At 33.6% G+C, this 19625-nt stretch overlaps 1 protein-coding gene across 1 annotated transcript; it reads right to left on the bottom strand.

Moving 5' to 3' along the window:
• Positions 1–6718: 6718 nt before the first annotated feature.
• On the bottom strand, positions 6719–19608 carry LOC136806205 (transcription factor SPT20 homolog). Its single transcript, XM_067062766.1, has 10 exons — positions 19226–19608; positions 14542–14575; positions 13946–14016; positions 13678–13803; positions 12992–13111; positions 12624–12687; positions 11611–11843; positions 10877–11162; positions 8499–8977; positions 6719–8020 (listed from the first exon to the last, which is right to left on the bottom strand). The coding sequence occupies exons 1-10, from the start codon at positions 19480–19482 to the stop codon at positions 7213–7215; spliced, it is 2478 nt and encodes an 825-aa protein (XP_066918867.1). The 5' UTR covers positions 19483–19608; the 3' UTR covers positions 6719–7212.
• Positions 19609–19625: the final 17 nt, after the last annotated feature.

The raw sequence follows: 19625 nt of genomic DNA, 5'->3' as shown, positions 1-19625 counted from the left end.
ACTTTTGCGAGGAAGAGTATTTCAACTTTGAAGAGCTTAGTTTCGGCGAAGAAAAAACATTTTGAGAAATTTTTTCGCAGTAGATGGTGCATCTTTTACCGAACAATAAAATTTTTTGCGGAAAATTTTTGTAAATGCTTCTTTGTCTCGAAATCTTCAAAATAGTGGTTTTTCATCAATTTTTCATCTGGATTTTGCTTAAAAAAACAGTCATAACTTTTGACACATCTTTTTAGAAAAATTTTCCGCAAAATTTAAAATAGTTAAATTCTTTGCGGACAGGGTAAAGAAATTTTGAAACAAATAAGTTAATTACCCATTAAAACTAAGCACTTTTTGTAAAAGAGGGCGATGCAACATATTATTAACATCTTTTTAAAGTTCATAACGTCATTTTTGCAATTAAATTCTTAATTACTCTTAAGGGATTCGATTAAAAAGCAATTTATAAAGGCAATTCTTTGTTAAAAGTGTTAAGGAACCTGAAATATAACTTTTATGTTCAAATAGCAAAATCAATTTTTGGACTATGGTCAGAGCCCTTAAGATAAGTTATTTCGAATTTAATTCGAAATTGCATTTCTCGGCATAACTCTTTAATGAACCAACAAAGGTTCATGATAGAGCCGATTATAGTTCATGAAAAGCGCACAGCCAATCAAAAAATATCAAAAACGTATCTGTTTAGGTACAACTCGGAACAACTCTTCATTGTAAATTCGGCTTATTTGTGACTTTTTCAGTATAATAGTCAAGTACATATAAAAATAAAGTAAAGCGCTTTTGAAAAGCTTTTTACGTAGAGGCAGGGTATTTTTCGAGTTCAGAAATTGCGAGTTGCTACTTTCGAGTTGGAAAGTTGGTGAGGTATTATGAAGTGTAAAGTACAAATTAGCCAGTACCAAACATATTTTTTATGTATATTTATTCTTTTTCGGTAGCCGGTAATTTTTTAACTCCCTAACTGGAACTAGCAACTTCCCAACTCGAAAATAGGAACTTAGCAACTTCCCAACTAGAATTGTTCCCTATCTTTTGTAAGTATCCTTGCCAAAGGTTAATCACAAAGAAGACGAATCCGGAAATAAAAAAATTGGATAGAAATGTACGATTTTTTTTTTGAAATTGCAAAAGTGCGCTAGGGTGCAATTACAAAACTGCACAGCTCAAAATTACAATAGTGCGCAGAAAAATGACAAAATTGCGCAGAAATTACAAAAGTGCGAAAAAATTCCAAAACTGCACACAACACCAATAAGTAATATTTATCACACGGTACAGAGTACAATATGGAATATATTTGTTTGTCATAGGCTTGGAAAATATAAAAAAAAAGTCTGACCGAAAAAAATATATCCCATATTGTACGAGTGAAAGTTTGAAACTGGTTTATCGTTAACTTGAAAAATATCAACAAACTTTCTCCTCTCCATTTGTTCTCTCTTAACTTCCTGTATTTTAGTAAAATCAACATCAAAACATGAATGGGTTAAATAAGATGCGTTGAGCTCCAATTTCAAAGAAACTTACTGCCAATGAGAAAACAGCCATTAAAGAGGCTCCCCCAGCGGCACCCCTAATCACGCCATCACGCAAAAAACTTTCTCCATCACGCATCACGAAAATCGCTAAAATTTGTCATCACGCAAAAAATAGCGAAAAATAGCCCAAATCACGCATCACGCCTCAAATCTTTGCCCTATCACGCATCACGCCAAAATCTTGACCACGCCATCACGCCAAAAAAAATCTCTAATCACGCCATCACGCAAGAAAAAAGTCCCAATCACGCCATCACGCCATCACGCAAACCACTGTGGGGTCTCGTAAGAGTTTTTTTTTATGGTGATTATATTCTAAACCTTGTCTTTGTGTTCTAAATTAAGTTAATCTTACTATAAAAGCCAGTGTATAATAAAACATCTAAATAATAATACAATAATGACCGGTTAATGAGGGCAATATTTTCAGTATACAGTCCGAAAAAAACGGTCATTATTGTAATTGTTAACCGTTTCATTCAGCTTCGATTGATTTTTAGCGCTTTATCCAGGAAAAATAGCGAAATAAAGTGAAAAAAAAAACAAGCGAAATGAGAGAAATGACACATTGTTCATGTTCCTTTGAAAAAGTGACGTCACAATGAATTTTCCTAATGACGGGCATTTCTGGACAGTGTAGGCCCGTCATCATGCAAAAAGAACCAATTGCATTGCGCAAAAAGCCGTGTAGCCCGCTTTGAAAAAGTAACCGGTTAACAATGTCCAGTACGAACCCTAATTTGTACGTTTTGAAAGAAGGAAATTCAGTAATCAAAAGAACCTCGTACTATGATTTTAAGATTTAAGATCAGTGCTTCAGCCTGTCAAGTATTTCAATTTAGGCTTGTTTGAACCAATCACAGCTCGATTTCACACCAGTGAATTTTTCATAATTGTCGTATATAAAATGTGTTTTTTGACTGATGTAACCAACAAAACTATGGCATTTTTATACATTTTCTGTTAAGCCAACTATTCCTGAATATGAAAATTTAAAAATCACAATGAAAAAATTTGACGAAGAAGAAAATGAAGACATTTGTGAAGATAAGTATTTCAACTTTGTTGAGGAGTGAAGAAGAAAGATTTTGAAAAAGTTTGTGCATTAGATGGTGTATCTTTAACCAAACTAACAATAGATTTTTGGAAAATTTTTTGTAAAAGCTTCTTTGTCTCAAAATCTTGAAAATAGTGGCTTTCGTACTAAAAGAATCATAACTGTTGAAATATCAATTTAGAAAAAATTTCCGAAATTTTTTAGATAGTTGAATCTTTTGCAGACATTTTAAAAATATTTCGAAACAAAAAGATTAATTACCCATTAAAACTTAGCACTTTTTGTAAAAGAGGGTAATATAGCATTTTATTATCGTCTTTTTAAGGTTCATAACGTCATTTTTGTAATTAAATTGCTAATTACTCTTGATAGAATAAATTCAGAAACAACTTATAAAGACAATTTTTTGTCAAGGATCTCAAAACAAAAGTTTTATCTTCAAACCTCGTAACCGATCTTTTGACTATGATCAGAGCCCGAGCCCTTAATTGTCATAAAATACACTATTCGGAATGGTTGCGACCTTTTGTTATCATGACAGCCATCGTGGAGTAAGGAACTCATCACCAGACTGGAGTCACTCAAGTCAACTTAAATTATAAAACTCAAATCATTTGACAACTGAAGACAAGTCTTAGTTTGTTTTTTTGTCTCTCACACTTACCTGTATGGCTACACTTTTCACTCACTGCTTAACTGGTAAGTCAGCCATCTTCTTTTTGTTTTGTTTTTCGTTTCTCACTCACATTTAGGTTAAGGTTAAGTTAGACATAGACATTATATATTTATATACTCATAGCTCCTATATTCACATTTTCATATTGTATTCATGGTCTACTTGACCTCAGGCACTCTGACTTCTGGACTAATTTTTCACTTTCAATTATCAATTACTCACGTACAAACTATCAAAATATATTTCGAAACCAAAAATTTAAAAATCCAAGTTTCATGCTCTAAGCAATCATCAAATGTAACTAAAAAACGAAAAAAGCTGTGCGAAAACATGTTATAAAATTGGTAAAATGCGAGGGAATTAACTACATCGGCCTTCTCAGCTATTTTCCCTTCTCAAATCTCAAACAATAATAGACACATATTTCATAGTTTATAGATCTTGCAGTGAACACGCCATAAGTAATTTATAAGTCATTGCTCGGAGTTATAAATTTTTGGTTTCGAAATATATTTTGATTGAAGAAGCTCTACTCCTGTATGGTTTATCGAGCACTCTTTGAATATGATTTTACCTCGTTTGATTGATTGATTCATGAACAAACTAAATATTTATTAACATTCATTCATTCAATTTTATTTTTAGTTTGACTGTATTGAAATATCAATTCACAATTTCAATCGTTTGAACATGACCATATGTGGTAAATTCCACAAGATAAGAATAAAATCTTACCTACAGGGAGCTAGTCCGTATCGAAAAATCCTAAAGTTTTTTAAATTTTGCAAGAAACTTATTTTCGCGAGGCAGAAATTTTTCAGTTTGCAATCATGGACAAAAGGTTGTAGACAAATGAAATTTCAGTGAAAAATGATGAGAAATAGAGCAAAATGACTCTTCAATGTGTCTGAAAGGGGCCCGGGGGGGGGGTTACTTAGACAAATGGAGGGTACGGTATGTGCCGCCCTTAAAGGTACCTTTTTTGGTTTTCCGAAGTCCCGCTAAGGGTCGGAAAATCAGAAAATCAAATTTCAGTCCCGCTAAGGTTTTTCTCTCCTTTTTAGTCCTGGTAATATAAGGGTCCGAGGGTTATAATGTAAGGCGGCCCCGTCACCTCGCAACCCTAGTACCCCCCCCCCCCCGGGAAAGGGGAGGGAAGTTAAGAAAAACACTTTTGAAGTCGTTGGATTGCTTTTGAATTGCTTTTGAGGGAACCACGAGCAAAAAATCAGCGTTTTGATACTGGTGTAAGCCAGTTAATCAAGCTTAAACTGCAGTGGGTGACTTTGAAAGACTTTTAACAGCTTTGGATGGGTTTGGAAGGCACCCAGAACCTCTTGGGAACTTGTTTTGATCGATATTGAAGTATTTTGCAAATATTGCAGAAGTCTACAAACCATGATTGTGGATCGCAGAAGCCTACAAAACCCCAGGAAGTCATAGGGGCACAAATTCGTTCGTGGATGCTAGCAGCATAGGGATTTTTCTAATTTGGTGGTGAGAAACTTGAGATTTGAATTGACTAAAATAACTGAAATAAAATTTTGGTCTAAAACACCAATTGTTAGGCGAAAAAAAACAATTTACATTACATTTCGTAAAAATTAGATTTCTTTTTAAATATTGGCGAACGCAAAGTTCAATTCGTCAAATTTAACTGTCGCCAAAATAAGGTGTAACTACGAAAAATATTAGTGTGCAAATTAAAAGGTTTCGATGCATGGCAAACGAAAGATATTTCTTTGCAATTCTATAAAGCTACAATAGAAATCAAGGTAGTCGTTCTACAATAAAATAAAATACATGATGATAAAAATAAATAAGAATTTTTGATGATCAGATATTCAATAAATTAAAAATTTTGATGATTCATGTATTTATTATCCTGGCATTTGAATATTACTATAAATATAACTGTTAAGACCTAAAATTGGAAGAATTTCAAAAAATTATAACAAATTTTAAAAACTTTTTGAAAATGGTAAAATATTTTGAAAATCACTTATTACATTGTATATTTTGATTTAAGATACTCAATATAAAAACTACCGTAAGTGCGGTCAAAAATTAGGCCTTTGAAGAAAATTTAGTCAAATTTTGAGTGAATTTGAGTGAAGTCGACTGTTAGGTGTATATTTTCTCAAAAATGCTTGTCCATTTTAAGGCAAAAATTGTCAGTTTCCAAAATTTGACCCACTTTTTACACTTGCTCTCATTTTGACCCTTAAAATGAACTTTGGGAAGCCTGGTAACGTACCCTAAAGGGTACCTACGGTCACTTAACTGCATAATCAGCTTTTATAAAACCATCAAACACAAAAAAGTTAAGAAAGATTGTTAAGAGCGTTCAATTGAAGAAATGAGCTATGTTTGAAAATGAAATTTTTCTAATTTGGCCAAGATTCTTTCATTTGATTGGTCCAACTGGTTACAGTTGATAGGTACAAAACTATCGTAAAACAATTTTATTACACGAATATTACTAGGCAAGTATTCAACGGTCTTGAAATTAACACTCCAAAAATTAACACGAATTGTATTGCTTTTTCAAGGAAACCATGGCTGGTTTTAATTAAGGGGTTTTTTATTAACACGAAATTTTTCAATTCGTGTTAATAAAATGACTAGTAATATTCGTGTAGTAAGGTAGCTATGGAGTTGATCATACTCCTCCCCGAGACACACCTTTTTAACACCTTTTTTCGAAACACATTATGAAAATGACTTTTGAAACAGATTATTTGAAGCTCCTGGTTTAAAATAAAAAACTTTTTTCGTTTCATTTCGGTTCATTAGAAGTTAACAATTCTGTATCTTTTTTGTATCCAATAGACGATATCGGCTTTCCGAATTCTCCCCGAATGATTACCCATGATGCATTGCGCAAAATAATTCACGGACGATATTGACTTTCAATGCAATGCATCATGGGTAATCATTCGGGGAGAATTCGGAAAGTCGATATCGTCTATTCATTCCATTTTCATCGGTACTCTGGCGCAATGTCGACAAAATTAAAACCATAGTCCCTATAAGACACTCTTGCCTGGATTGCTTTTTGTTGTAACTTTTTGATAGCATTTATCTTTGTTTAATAACGTATTTAAAATGACACATGACTAAATGGGCCATTCCATTTCCAGGGGGTGAAGTTATTCTAAAATTTCCAAGGCGTAAAAGACTGATTTCAGCTGTTCCACCGTCACTTTAAGGTAATAAAAAATGGGATTGCTTTACAAATTTTGCCACTTTCATGCGGGTATCTAGACACTTTCGAGAATTTATTTTTGACTTGAGAAGGTTCAGTCACCCCTTGTATGGATTTTTAATGGAACAGCCCAATACTTTTCCTGGGATTATTTCGGATCAAAACAAACCAATAAAGTAACACCAGTTAAAATTGTAAACAAAATAAAAAGAAAAAGAGCATCCAGACTAGAATTTATACGGACTACAAGTTTTTCTATAGGAACAAACTATATAAGAATAATAAATATCATAATAAAGAATAATAAAGTTTCTATAGTCAAAATATTAAGAACACGTTAAGAACATTTTAAGACTTTGTGGACTTTAAAATATCCAATTTCTCAGGAAATTGCACAAAAATGCGCTAAAAGAGGTAAAATTAAGAAAATCTTTAGGCTCAACACTAAAAAAGTTAAGAACATCTGAAGGCTTTAAAATTTGCTTATGAAAAAACGTGCGTGAATGATAGAATCAAAAATCTCTTCACGCATGCATGTTAATTACGTTACGTTACATTGTTACGTTATATTTTAAGTTACATTACGTTGTTACGTTACGCTACGTTGTCACGTTACGCTACGTTATCACGTTACGTGGCGTTATCACGTTACGTGGCGTTATCACGTTACGTGACGTCATCACGTTACGTGACGTTATCACGTTACATTACGTTACACTACGTTATCACATTACGTTACGTTCATGACCGGCATTGTTGCGTTACTCCAATCATTCACCCATGCATTCCCATCACCGCCATTCGTTTTATTCAGAGATTTGATCAAGTCATCGCTATCAATATTATCCAGAGATGGAATATCCTCCAGTTCCTCTGGAGTTGATAAATCGTTCAATGGAAATGCAAGATCGTATAACTGGTTGCTACCATTTTGTTGTTGTAGTCCTGGCAATGTGTTACCACTTGGTACTAAATGATCGTGGTTACTATTTTGTGGAAGTATTTGAGTGTTATTTAAAAGTCTTTCGTTTTGAAGCTGTGTAGGATTTCTTGGTGTTTCAAACATGAAATTTAAGTTTCGTTTAGCGTTCATTGTGTGGTCTTGTTGAGTCGTCATCCTATGTAATTGAGGCGTTAATGGGTTATACGCTTGGTTGTTGATTGGCTGTTGGTGTGTGACCGGTACAGATTGACACCTTGTGTTTAGGTTGATCATTTGATTGTGTTGTGGTGGTGTTTGTGGTGGAATTTGTGGTGCCGCTCCTCCACCACCGTTCATAAAAATGTTTTGAAGTTCTTTATCGTGGTGATTGTCTGTAAGTTGTTGTTGTTGTTGAGGGAACGGTCCAAATTGTTGTGAAGGATGTTGAATTTGCTGTTGATGATTATTATTGTTGTATAGAATTTGCTGTGGTGGTAATGATAGTGGTTGATTCTGTGTGATTTGATGGTTTTGTGATGATGGAACAGGATGCATCCTTGGTTGATGAGGATGTGTGTTTGGGGTGAACGAACCTCCTGGTACTGTCCAATTGTATCTGAAAAAAGAAACGTTTTTGATGACGAAGAAACTTACAAGTTTATCCTTACAAATTTTAGTTACAATAAACCATCAGACTTTGCTAGTGACTACATCAAAGTAGCTTAGATTTCTAGGCTAATTTCATCCATACAGAAGAGAAAAATCATCAAATAAGGTATAAATATCATGGTTTCAGCCCCCTTTTAGGTACCTCCAATGATTTACGTCCCCTTAAAAGGTGGTAGGCGCCTTGATTAACCCAGAACTTTTTTGAATTGACAGTCAGTTTTTTTTCTCCATAAGTCGAACATGCACGTTGAGCTAAAACTTGTTCGAGTTATGGAAAAATTCAATCGAGACTTGTTGACCAGAAAACATATTCGAGTTATGGAGACTCCACTGTGCAATCTTACAGTTTTGGAGTAGTAATAATTCAAATAATAATTAGTAATATGAACATAATGGATTCTCATTATAATAAGTTTGATACTAACCTGCTTCTAAAATCATTATGTAAAGGGTTAGTGAAGCCCATCATATTCGGTTGATGATGAGGTAAAGCAACGTTCGCGGCGGGCATCCCGCTTTGTTTGCTTCGAGAAACAGGCGATGCGTAAGGTGATGACGACGTTTTATTCTTTTTGGGTGTATTTTTAGGCGGACGTCCAACTTTGCGTGGCGTCTTTACAGTTGGTGATTGGGCAACTTGTTGCTGGGCGTGTTTTTCATCTCTTTTGGGCGTCAAGGGTGGCGTGTGAGGTTGGTATGAAGGGTCAGATGGGTTGGAAGACTCCTCTTTAATGTGAATGTTAATATTGCTCATGTGATTGGCGTTCGATTTGGTGGGCGTATTTGGTGTGACGAGGGCGCTATCTTGCGTTTGTTGCGTATTCTCGTTGGTAAAGATATGAGATGACGAGCTTTGTGTTTGGCCGATGGTGATTTCGTTCAAGTTGATATTCCCTGTTGGATTCTGTTTATGAGGAAGAAAGGGAAATAATGAATAGACTCGTGACCTCACATTGCAGCAATAATAATACGACGTGAAAATCCCGTTGTTTACACTATACGTATATAATATACTGGAGCCGTTTATAATTTGTGTTATAGTTGTTATATGATAATACAATATTTGTTACGGGATAATGTTAAATTTAGTACTCCTTACTATACCATACTTCGTCTTGATTTTTGTAGCTATCGACTAGGCTAGCTTTTCCATAATCTTTTTAGCAGTTGTTGATAATTGTTGCATATCGCAATAAAGTCAATCAGCTATTCGATAGCATGTACCTACCAAACTCTCCTTCGCAGGAAAGGAAGGGCACAGTCAACATACGGCAAGACAATCGAAAAACAAGTGATACTTTTATGGACCTACCTGGTTATGCATTCAACACACTTATAATTGATATCTACGTGACGTGACCATTAAACAATCATTCAGAACACAAATAGTGACGATCTATTAAAATGAGTCGTTTGTTTCTTATAAAAAAAACGTTTAGAAACCAAAATTTCATGCTCTTGAAATATTCTTTCATATTCAAGACTTTGTGAGCAAAAACAAACATCTATCTCATCAAAAAATTGAGTAATTTGGCTAAGAACATTGATGTATGCTTATTATTAGTGATTCTTATTGATAAAGATGCGTTTTTTGAGCTGAAAAATTATTTTTTTACAAAAATCTGCTTGAACCATCTTTTACCTACTTTCATGCAAAAAATCAAAAAATCAATATTTCACAAGGTCCAAAATACCCTTTTTTTGGCTGTTTTTTAGCTGAAATTTACCCCCAAAATGTTTTTCCAAAAATCGAGCTCCGTCACATTCTAGGGTTTATAGTTATGCATGTTTGTGCAATAAATCATAAAGAACCAATCTCGAGAAAAGCTAATACCTAAGTAATTGATAATGTGCTTATAAAAAAATATCGAATTTGGCCAGTTTTTTAATGAAAACACGCCAAGCAACCAAAATTTCATGTCTAAACACACATATTCTTCGAAAGTAGGCCCTCATGAGCAAAAAAACACATCTATCTCATAAAAAAAAAAAATTTGACTTGTTTTGAGAGTAATTTGACTAAGAAAATTGATGTATGCTTATTAAGAGTGATTCTTATAGAAAAACATGCGTTTTTTGAGCCAAAAATATTTTTTTGCAAAAATCTGCTTGAGCCATCTTTTACCTATGATGGTACCCTACTTTCATGCAAAAAATCAGAAAAAATTAATGATCCAATTTTTCACAAAGTCCAAAAAACCCGTTTTTTAGCCGTTTTTTGGCCCAAATTTGCCCCCCATATTTTTTTTTCGAAAATCGGGCTCTGTCACATTTTGCCCACCACCATTTTGCACCTTTGTACCAAAAATCAAAAGATTCCTATGATTCAATCCCGAGAAAAGTTGGTAACAGACGGACGGACGGACGGACGGACGGACGAACACAGGTTAATTCATAGGACCTCCAGGTAGGTCCAAAAAGAAAAAATCGCCCTTGGTAGGGGTGGGACTATTTTTACGGATGTAAGACTTTGAGTACCTGAAGTTATTCCAAGGACGCGCTCCTAATTACAGAATTTTGCATCGACCCCGCCTAGTGAACCACAATCCCAATGCTCTTATTAAGGTTGACAAACAAACAAACAAACTCTAAATGATAACGGTATAAAAATAGATCTTATCGAAGTTTTTGATTTTTCTAAAAAAGCGATGCATTGTGGGATTGTTTCGGAGTTATTACAATAGAAATCTTTTAGGAATCGCTCGAGGGAATTCTATTGTAATACCCCCGAAACAATCTCACAATGCATCACTGTTTTAGAAAAATCAAAAACCCCGATAAGGTCTATTGTAAGCTAAGTTACCTGTGTATGTAGTGTAGTCGTGGAGATCATGTTATTTTTCATTTGGAAGGGTGATTGTTGTTGTTGTTGCATTTGTAATGAGTTTTGTTGCGGATGTTGTGAGTTTTGTTGCGGATGTTGTGTGTTGTTAGGTTGTTTGTTGCGAACGTGTCCCATGACTGTTTTTGACGGTGTACAAATATCCTCAACTCTTGAATTGTAATGATTGGTGTTATTTTGAGATTGTTGTTGTTGTTGTTGTTGTTGTTGTTGTTGCCCTGGTTTGGTCAACTTTTGTAAGCTTAGTCTAGAAAAAGAGTGAGTATTGCTCGATAAAATTTCTTTTAAAAATTAATATAGTTTTCTTGGCAAAGATAAGTCATACTATACAATACGTCTAGAAAAAAAGGGACAGATTTTATGTGAAATAAAACCCTTTAAAACTTTTTATTGCATTTTAGGATTTTTTGTTATGGAGACTGAGTAATAAATAAAATTCATAAAAATAGATTTATAGACATGAATTTAATTCTGCTTTTTTCAAACAAACTGTGCATGCGCACTATCGTTTTATTGCTATACCTTAATATCGCATTTAAGAGGCTGTTTTAAAAACTATTAACTCGTAGTTTTTCTTATATTCTACAAACCTTTCAATTTGATTATAATGATTTAATAATTTTAGCGAGATAACCTAAAAGTTCTTTAGTAGTTTTATCACATTTTTCAAAAATAATTAAACGTCTATGTAGTACCTTTGATTAATTTGGTTGAAACAGTCTTGAGTTGCAGACATAACGACCAGAGCGGGCATTGATTTAGTCGATACATAACTTCCATTAACTAAGAACTTAGCCAAATCTAACAACGTCTCGAAACATCTTCCCAATAGCTTGTTAGCCCACTCACAAACGACTTTACAGGCTGCAGTGAAGGTCTGCTCGGCTGATTCAACTTCTTCACAAATAGGGCTTGATAACTGTGAGCTCTGAAATAGTAAAACGCATACCACGCTCTGTTACGGCGTCAAATGTAACGATCTGGCGTTGTTAGTACTTTAATGGGATAAACTTTCGCGGGGATTAAATTTCGCGGATTTCGCGGATTTGAGTGTCATCCGCGAAAATCCGCGAAATTAAATCCCAATGGAAATTTGGAAAGGGCTCATCCGCTAAATATTTCTAATCAAAACTCAAAATATGTCAAATAAATACTTTTTGAATGGTTACTTGCATCATAAAAGCGCAAATAATGTGTATTTCAACAACCAATGTGCATGATTTGACAGTATAAAGATACAAAATCGTGAAAATATTGCCACCCAACAGTGCCACCCGCGAGATTAAGTCACCGCGAAATTAAAAACCGCGAAATTTTATCCCATTAAGGTATTCATCCCAAAACTGCATGAAGAAGATCAAGGCGGTGCACTAACCATGACAGATTCTCTTTCCGAGCCATGGCCTTTAGAGTCAAAACATGCCATGCATATAAGAATCTGCTCGGAGAACACAATTAACATTGATATACTCTAACGCATCTTCTATGCATGCGCTCCGAATTTGAAAGATTATATTGTCGCCTTATTGTTTACAGACGAAAATAAATCTCCAATTTAAAAAACGATCTTAACACTGGGAAAAAAGGTAATCATTTATTTTTCACTGTCCTAGCTAATTTACCAAAAGTCAGTACAGTAAACAAAACTTTATTTTACAAAACTAGTGAATTTTGTCAGATTACAACAAAAAAGGAATAATTCTCCTACATCGTTTTCTCCATTTGGTTCTTCTTTTAGTCGAATCTTTCTCCTCAGTCCATTGTAACAATATCTAAATCAAAAGCAAGTTATCAGTAGTATAAATTACATATTTTAACAAAACTCACTATTCTTTATGGTTATGAGACAGAAATCATGGGGAAACCCATATCTAAGAAGGACAATTTTCCTGTAAACTTTTAGTATAGAATTTTTGACTGAAGATCGTAACGAAAGGTTGCGTGAAACTTTGAATATCAAACAATTCTAATCTCAACTTCAATTTATTGTATCTAAGAAGGACAAACTTTAAAACTGAACATGGAATCAATATCCCCCCTTAAATTTTGATTCACTGAAAAAAGCATTTCACTTACTTTGAGTTGCCCCTAGTACCAAGACGTCTTGCTTTGACATTTGGGAACATGCATTTGACAATTTTACCAAAGTCTGGTGCACTAAGGAATCGTTTGTTTCCTTTCTGTTCGCAAAAAATTCTGAAAAAGCAAATTAGAAATGTCAGGCTATGTCAGGTTTGTTTGGATTCAAACGATCGTCTGAGATGAAGCATTCACACTTCAGAGATTTTTCTAAGCACTTGGAGCTGGGGCCGTTTTTGTAAACGTAGATTGAGTTTTTAATATGCCTGATAGGGAGTTTGCTCAGAGAAGCTGTACATTGATGAAGCTGGGTGTCTGATGGGTGTTTAGAGGGCGAGGCTCCCGAAAAATCTTTAGATAATATTAGTTACTTATGCTTGCACACAACAAACAGTTTTAATTTTGCTAGAAAATATATTTTCTTTTTTGGATTGAGTTTCAAAATCTCAATCTTAGATTGAATATTTTAGCCGGTATACGGACATAAAAAAAGTGCTTAGAAAAATCCCTGCTCTTGGTCACCCAGAGCACCAGGGAGCTACTGGGTTGCAATTTAAAAAATAATAAGAATAACCAGGAATTTGGAAAAAGCATTTCATGGGTAAAACACTTTGAAAGATGACTCAACTAGAAAGTAACTGAACACCAAAATATCATGTCATAGAGCACTAAAAATTGTTTACTTGTATTCATCATAAACTTCGTGTTTTGGTAAATTAACAGAACTATCACATTCTTCCAAATTATTACGAATCCATTGAAATGCTTGTGTTTGCTCCCATTTTGAATTAGATAAAGATGCAGATTGCCTAAAAATAATAAAAAACAAAAGATCTTTGGTAAGCATCTAAATAATAATAACATTTTGATTAAAATTCTTTTAAAAGACCATTCTTAAGTGTGCCAACAAATGGCATTGAATTTTAAAAGCTTACATAACACTGAACTTACTGTTGTTCTTTCTGGGGAAGTTTCAGATAAAAGAAGAATTTTTCAGCATCAGACAGCGCTTTGACAGACTCCTAAAAGAATAATATTAAAAAATTTGTAAACTAAGAAAGTAGTTGGACGTGCTAAAATTTTAGATAAATTTTGTGGAAGCTGGCTAAAATGAAAAATATTTATTGAAATATAATGACCTGCAAAAGATAATTATAGATTTTAAATAATCAACACCTATTCATTCCCCACCTGAAAAATAAGTATTAGTATATGTTAACATCAATTTCATCAATCATTTGAAATAGTGGTCTGTCATTGTTTAAAACTGACCAGAAATAAAAAATCACCGACCGGGAAATTCTCAGATTTAAGAGCTGTGTAATGATCTAGCTTATCTTTCCCTCGTTCAAAAGATTTATTAAAACAATTGATGTCATTAAGCCATATGAGGGGCAAATTTTCAAAATTTTCTGCCCTCAGCCCAAACCATGGTCAGCTTTCTGGTGACACTAAACACGGTGATTCACTAAAAAAAACGATCACAATGAAAAAGCTTATTTCAACCACTGCAACAGCAAATATCTATAGTCAAATAACAATCTTACCAGAATATTCTGTATCTTTGTTTGTTGTTGATCACTGAAAAACACCAAAAATTGAGGATTATTATTGCATTTTAGTTCACGGTTGGTAGGGTCATGCCTTTTTTTGGCGGGAGTGGCAGAACTCTACAAAAAGTTTGATGGGAATTTTGGAAATTAGGTCCTATATCAGAGACAGAAAGTTGGGTTATTACAGTCTGGAAAAAGAGAATGATGATATGAGCCCTCTCCACTGGGGAATGGGTCCAACTCCTTACAAAGTAGGATTTCCTCCTATTTAAAGTTGGAACGCTTAGTGGTTATGTGCACGCGAGACACAGATACCTCATTTTCTTTTTCACCATTAAATTTTTCTTTTGTTAAGTTTTTGGAATTTTGATCACCAACTTCTTCGAATTACGCTTTTTTTAAAAGAATTTTTGAACTAATAAACTATTTATTCAATATATCTTAATATATTTTATTATTTTTTACTGTATTACTATTTATTACTACTTGTTATTGTATAATATTCTTCATCCTTTTTTATACTTTTTATTTTTGTAAACAAGTTTTTGTTAAATATTTGCGATGTTAGCTTTTTTAGGCTTATGCAAAAAAATGGATAGAAATAGAAATACCAATCCATAGTGGGGACAATTGAACAGTGCGGGAGAGCATAGTGACCACATACCATAATGTCTGGCATATCACCCACACTCTTGTATCAGAGTGGTGGTACCAGGGGTTTTTCCAAGCACCAAGCAATGCCTCTGTTTGTACTTTCAAATTGAATTTTTAACAAAGACGCAAGTCGCGATATCGAGCCGAAGGCTGGATAACAGAGGCTGCAAGCTGGGGGGTCTCTTGAGCACCCTGTGGGTCTAGGGCTAGCCCTGGTGGGGGTTCGAAGTCCCCAAAAGCTGAGCATATTTTTATCTTAACTAGCACTTTAAAACGGTTAAAATTGAATGAATTTATAGAATCTATCAATGACCAAAATAAATGAATTCCTTAAAACTAACTGTTAAATTTAAACTTAGTAAACTCTATCTATCCTTTTAATGGGTTTAAAAAAGGATAAGAGGGACTTTAAATTCCATCTTTTACTTTTTTCTTGTAAAAGAAAATAATAAATTTAAAATTTTCTTTCAAAAACTCAATTTGAATTGAGTTTAATGCCACCGCCTAACGGGGGCATTTGGGTGCTTGGAAAAACCACTGGGTACCCAATTCCCCTCACATATAAGTTGATAGATCTTTAAGTATACTGTATTAATGAGATGAATTTGAAAAGGACTGATCAAGAATTTAAAATTAAATTTAAATTAAGGCATGTTAGCTGTCAAAAACCTATTTTGACACTACTGAAATATATATAGAAAATCAAATTCAAAAAGACAATTCAAATTATAATAACAAGGCAATAACGCCGTCAAGATGTACTGAAGACGAAGACCTGGATCGCTTAACATGCAAAAAATGTAAAAGATCAGTTCATATGAGTGCACACAGTTACCCCTGTATCAACTACAAATATTGGTGACATCCTACAACGATCATTACTTATGTTCAAACTGCGTACGAATAACGAAAAACCTAAGAAATAAAGTGGGGAAAAACGCTCAACATATGATGCAAAATGAACTTAAAAAGAAAGAAGACGTCATACAAAAACTGAACAACGAGGTCAACACCAATATAAAAACCCGTGATTCCATCAAAAATGACCTCAAAACCTTTCTGGCAGGAAAACTTACAGAGATGGAGGAAAAGACAAGAAGCATGATAAAGGAGGAAATAAAGCACACAGCAGAAATAATGACGGAAACATCAAAGAAAACATACGCCGAGATTACCAAGAAGCAAAGAAAAGATTTAAAATCTGCCAAAGAACAAAAACGGAAGGAAGAATGTGAAAAGAGAGACATAGAATCTAGAAAACTGAATATGATCGTTCACGAGTTTCTCGAATATTCAGGCCCAGATAAGGAAGAAGAAGAAAATAGGAAAAAATATGACATATTTCGGTTCCAAGAACTCCTAGATGACATCAATGTTCCAGAAATCAATGTTATTCACCACAGATTAGGAGACAGAAAAAAAAAGAATGGCCGTCCTCTGAAAGTCACCCTGCAAAGTCAACATGACAAAGATCTTATCATGAAGAATTTACACATGCTAAAAGAAACTTGTTTCTTTCAGGTAAGTGTAACGGAAGATTTCACAATCAACAAACGAAAAAAGATCAAGGAGATGCACGAACAAGCAAAAAAACTCAATAAAAACATTAACAATAAAGGATTCAACTGGCGTATGAGAGGAAGCCCAAGAACAAAACTACGCATCGTTAAAAACTTACAAAACCTAACAAAAATATCTTCAAATTATAAACGAAAATGCTCTACAGAAGAAATCGTCAGCGATTGGGCATTAACAGATGATGATGAATGATTCATTTTGTAAAATAAGCAGTCGAACTCTATTAGCTTTAAAGCTAGTACAGATTTGTACACATTTTTCGACTTTAAAGAATAAATACATTAACATTAACATTAACTTGATTCTAATACAATCAACACCAAATTCATTTTTTCAGCCAAAATGGATTTTTGCTAATTTCTGCTGACGTCATCGAAAAAGTGAAAAATATTTTTCAAAAGTTAGAGATACGATGCCAATACGAGGGGGAGAAATAGACGTCAGCAAAAAACAAAAAATCTAATTTTTTGTTGACGTCATCAAAATTTCGAAAAATTTTTTTTCAAAAGATAGACTTTGGTGAGATACATCTTTGGTGTGAGTTTGAAGGGAATTAAAGAAACCATTATTGAGGAATAAAACTTTTAGTTTTGATGACGTCATCGATTATGACGTCATAATCAGTTTTAGCGGTTTTTCGCGAAAATAAGCAAAAAAACAATTAGGTTACACATCAGGTTAGAAACTACATCATAGTACCCTTCATGTTCATTCATTTGTTTGGTCAATTTCTGTCGACTAATGCGATCTAAAAATTATGGTAATTTTCAGTTTTTGAGACATGCCATAACTTACTCGAGTTTGCGTAATAACAACTTACAGTTTATAAAATAAAAACATACACATGCGTTTAAACTTTGTTTTAAAAATGAAAAAATAGATGTGAAGTAGACACTTTCCCTAAATGATATCTATCATTTGGTAAAATTTCATAATCTTTTGATATATAAGTACCGTGAGTGGTCCTAAATCCGACAGCCCTGCCTAAATCCGATGGGGTCTTTCAAAGATACAAACTAAAATAAAAACAAACCTTTTGCTGTGACGCAATGAAGATACCAAAGTGTCAACTAAACTGAAAGATTTGATACACTGAACCAATTGAACCAAATAACAATAATTGCTTCTTATACAAAACATAATTTTTTATTACAAAATTGTTAACGTTTTAAACACTAGCAACGGATTCAGAATAGAGGTAATTATTTTTACAACTCACACTTTTTTGATCACTTTAATTGGCATCTTGACATTATAGTCATCTTGTTAGATGTTTTGTTTCGAGAGTTCTTGTAATAGTTTATTGTTCAACTTGGAGAGGGAATGTTTGTAAACATAGAATTTTTTTTCATATCAGTTATTTGGGGGGGGGGTCGGATTTAGGCAGGGCTGTCGGATTTAGGACCACTCACTGTACTTTCTGAGATATTCAAATTTTAAATTTTATGACGTCATAAAGCAGTTATTCCTAATTTCTCAAAAAAGACATAAAATTAATTTCATTAACAGGTAGCTCTGAAATCTACAACCTAATACGCTTCTTTTGACGTATAAATGACCATGTCTAAGGCCCCCAATTTTCTGCGCCAAACTTATGTCCTTTTTGGACATAAGTTACACGAGTTTTGAAATATTTATTGAAGGAGTAAAAAGTAATGATTATGGCTTAGAAATTCCTGTCTGAGATTTAAAATCACTTTTTCCACCTATCATTAAATGCTTCTGGAAGAGCTTTTGAGTGGTGCAACTTTCTCAATGGTGTAATTTTTTCCAAAATAGCTAATAAAAATGCTAGAGTTTGAATAACCATTTAAAAGTTTTGGGGACTAGAGTGATATTTTCATATTGGTATGGCTAAAATATTTTGGGAGGTGAAGGACTTGAAGAAGAAATGAGTCAAAAATTTATGAGCAAATAATCGATTTCCTGTCATCTTAACAGTATAAGGATCAACCTAAAGAAGTTTAATCAAAAAGTAAATATAAGAGAGAATTCATTCAAAATGGTATTGTCTAAATCTTGAAGAAAATCTCAAGTAAATATTCCATGATCTAAAGAATGATAAAAGGGATAATAATTCTTTTGTATACATTTTAAGTAGCTGTTCAATGAATGAAGGTTACTTTTGAAGAGCAGCCAAGGAAATCATGAGATAAACATAGCAAAGAGACTTATTCATCTTAAATCAAAATAGATAACAAAGGAGCACGTTTTTTTCGTTCAAATAGAGAAACATCTTTTTCTATTTAACAGTCATCCATTGTTCACTCTCTACACCTGTGATTTGCTTTTTTATAACTAGCTTATATTTCTTACAGAATTTTTCTTTCTCTCTCTAGCTGTGAGACTGATCCTAAAGTTTAATATATTTGATCAAAAATTATATGAAGTAAAAATTTCAGAACCCTCAAAATTAAAAGTATATATAAAATCCAAAATAATTTACCTTAGTTTAACTTCTGATGCACCAGTTGAAAGAACTGATCCTTGGCTTGGAGGTCTAGAAATTTCTCCATCTTTAGAGTTTGGTATAATAACACTGTTGATAAACTGCTGTTCGAAAACATAATCACTACTCGAACTGCTCATCGAAGATTCATTGCTTGAACATGAAAACTTCCTTGAACATTGGTTGTTTTCCATTGAAAAACTATTCCCATTTTCGTAAGAATTGTCAAGTATTTCTTCCTTAATTGTAGGCATCTTGCATGTTCCCAAAATAAATAAGTCTCACAGTACTAAAAGCCTTTGAATATGATGAAACACAGCTACAGAGAGCAAACTTTCAACCTAAAACTCCTCACGTTTTGAAAGTTTGTTTTGATTTTCATTCTACCATATTCAAA

The sequence above is a fragment of the Clytia hemisphaerica genome, unplaced genomic scaffold (genome assembly GCF_902728285.1).
Source record: "Clytia hemisphaerica strain Z4C2 unplaced genomic scaffold, Clytia hemisphaerica genome assembly, whole genome shotgun sequence".
NCBI lineage: Eukaryota > Metazoa > Cnidaria > Hydrozoa > Leptothecata > Clytiidae > Clytia > Clytia hemisphaerica.
The sequence above is the reverse complement of the archived record's forward strand: the minus strand, read 5'-3'. Positions and strand labels throughout refer to the sequence as shown.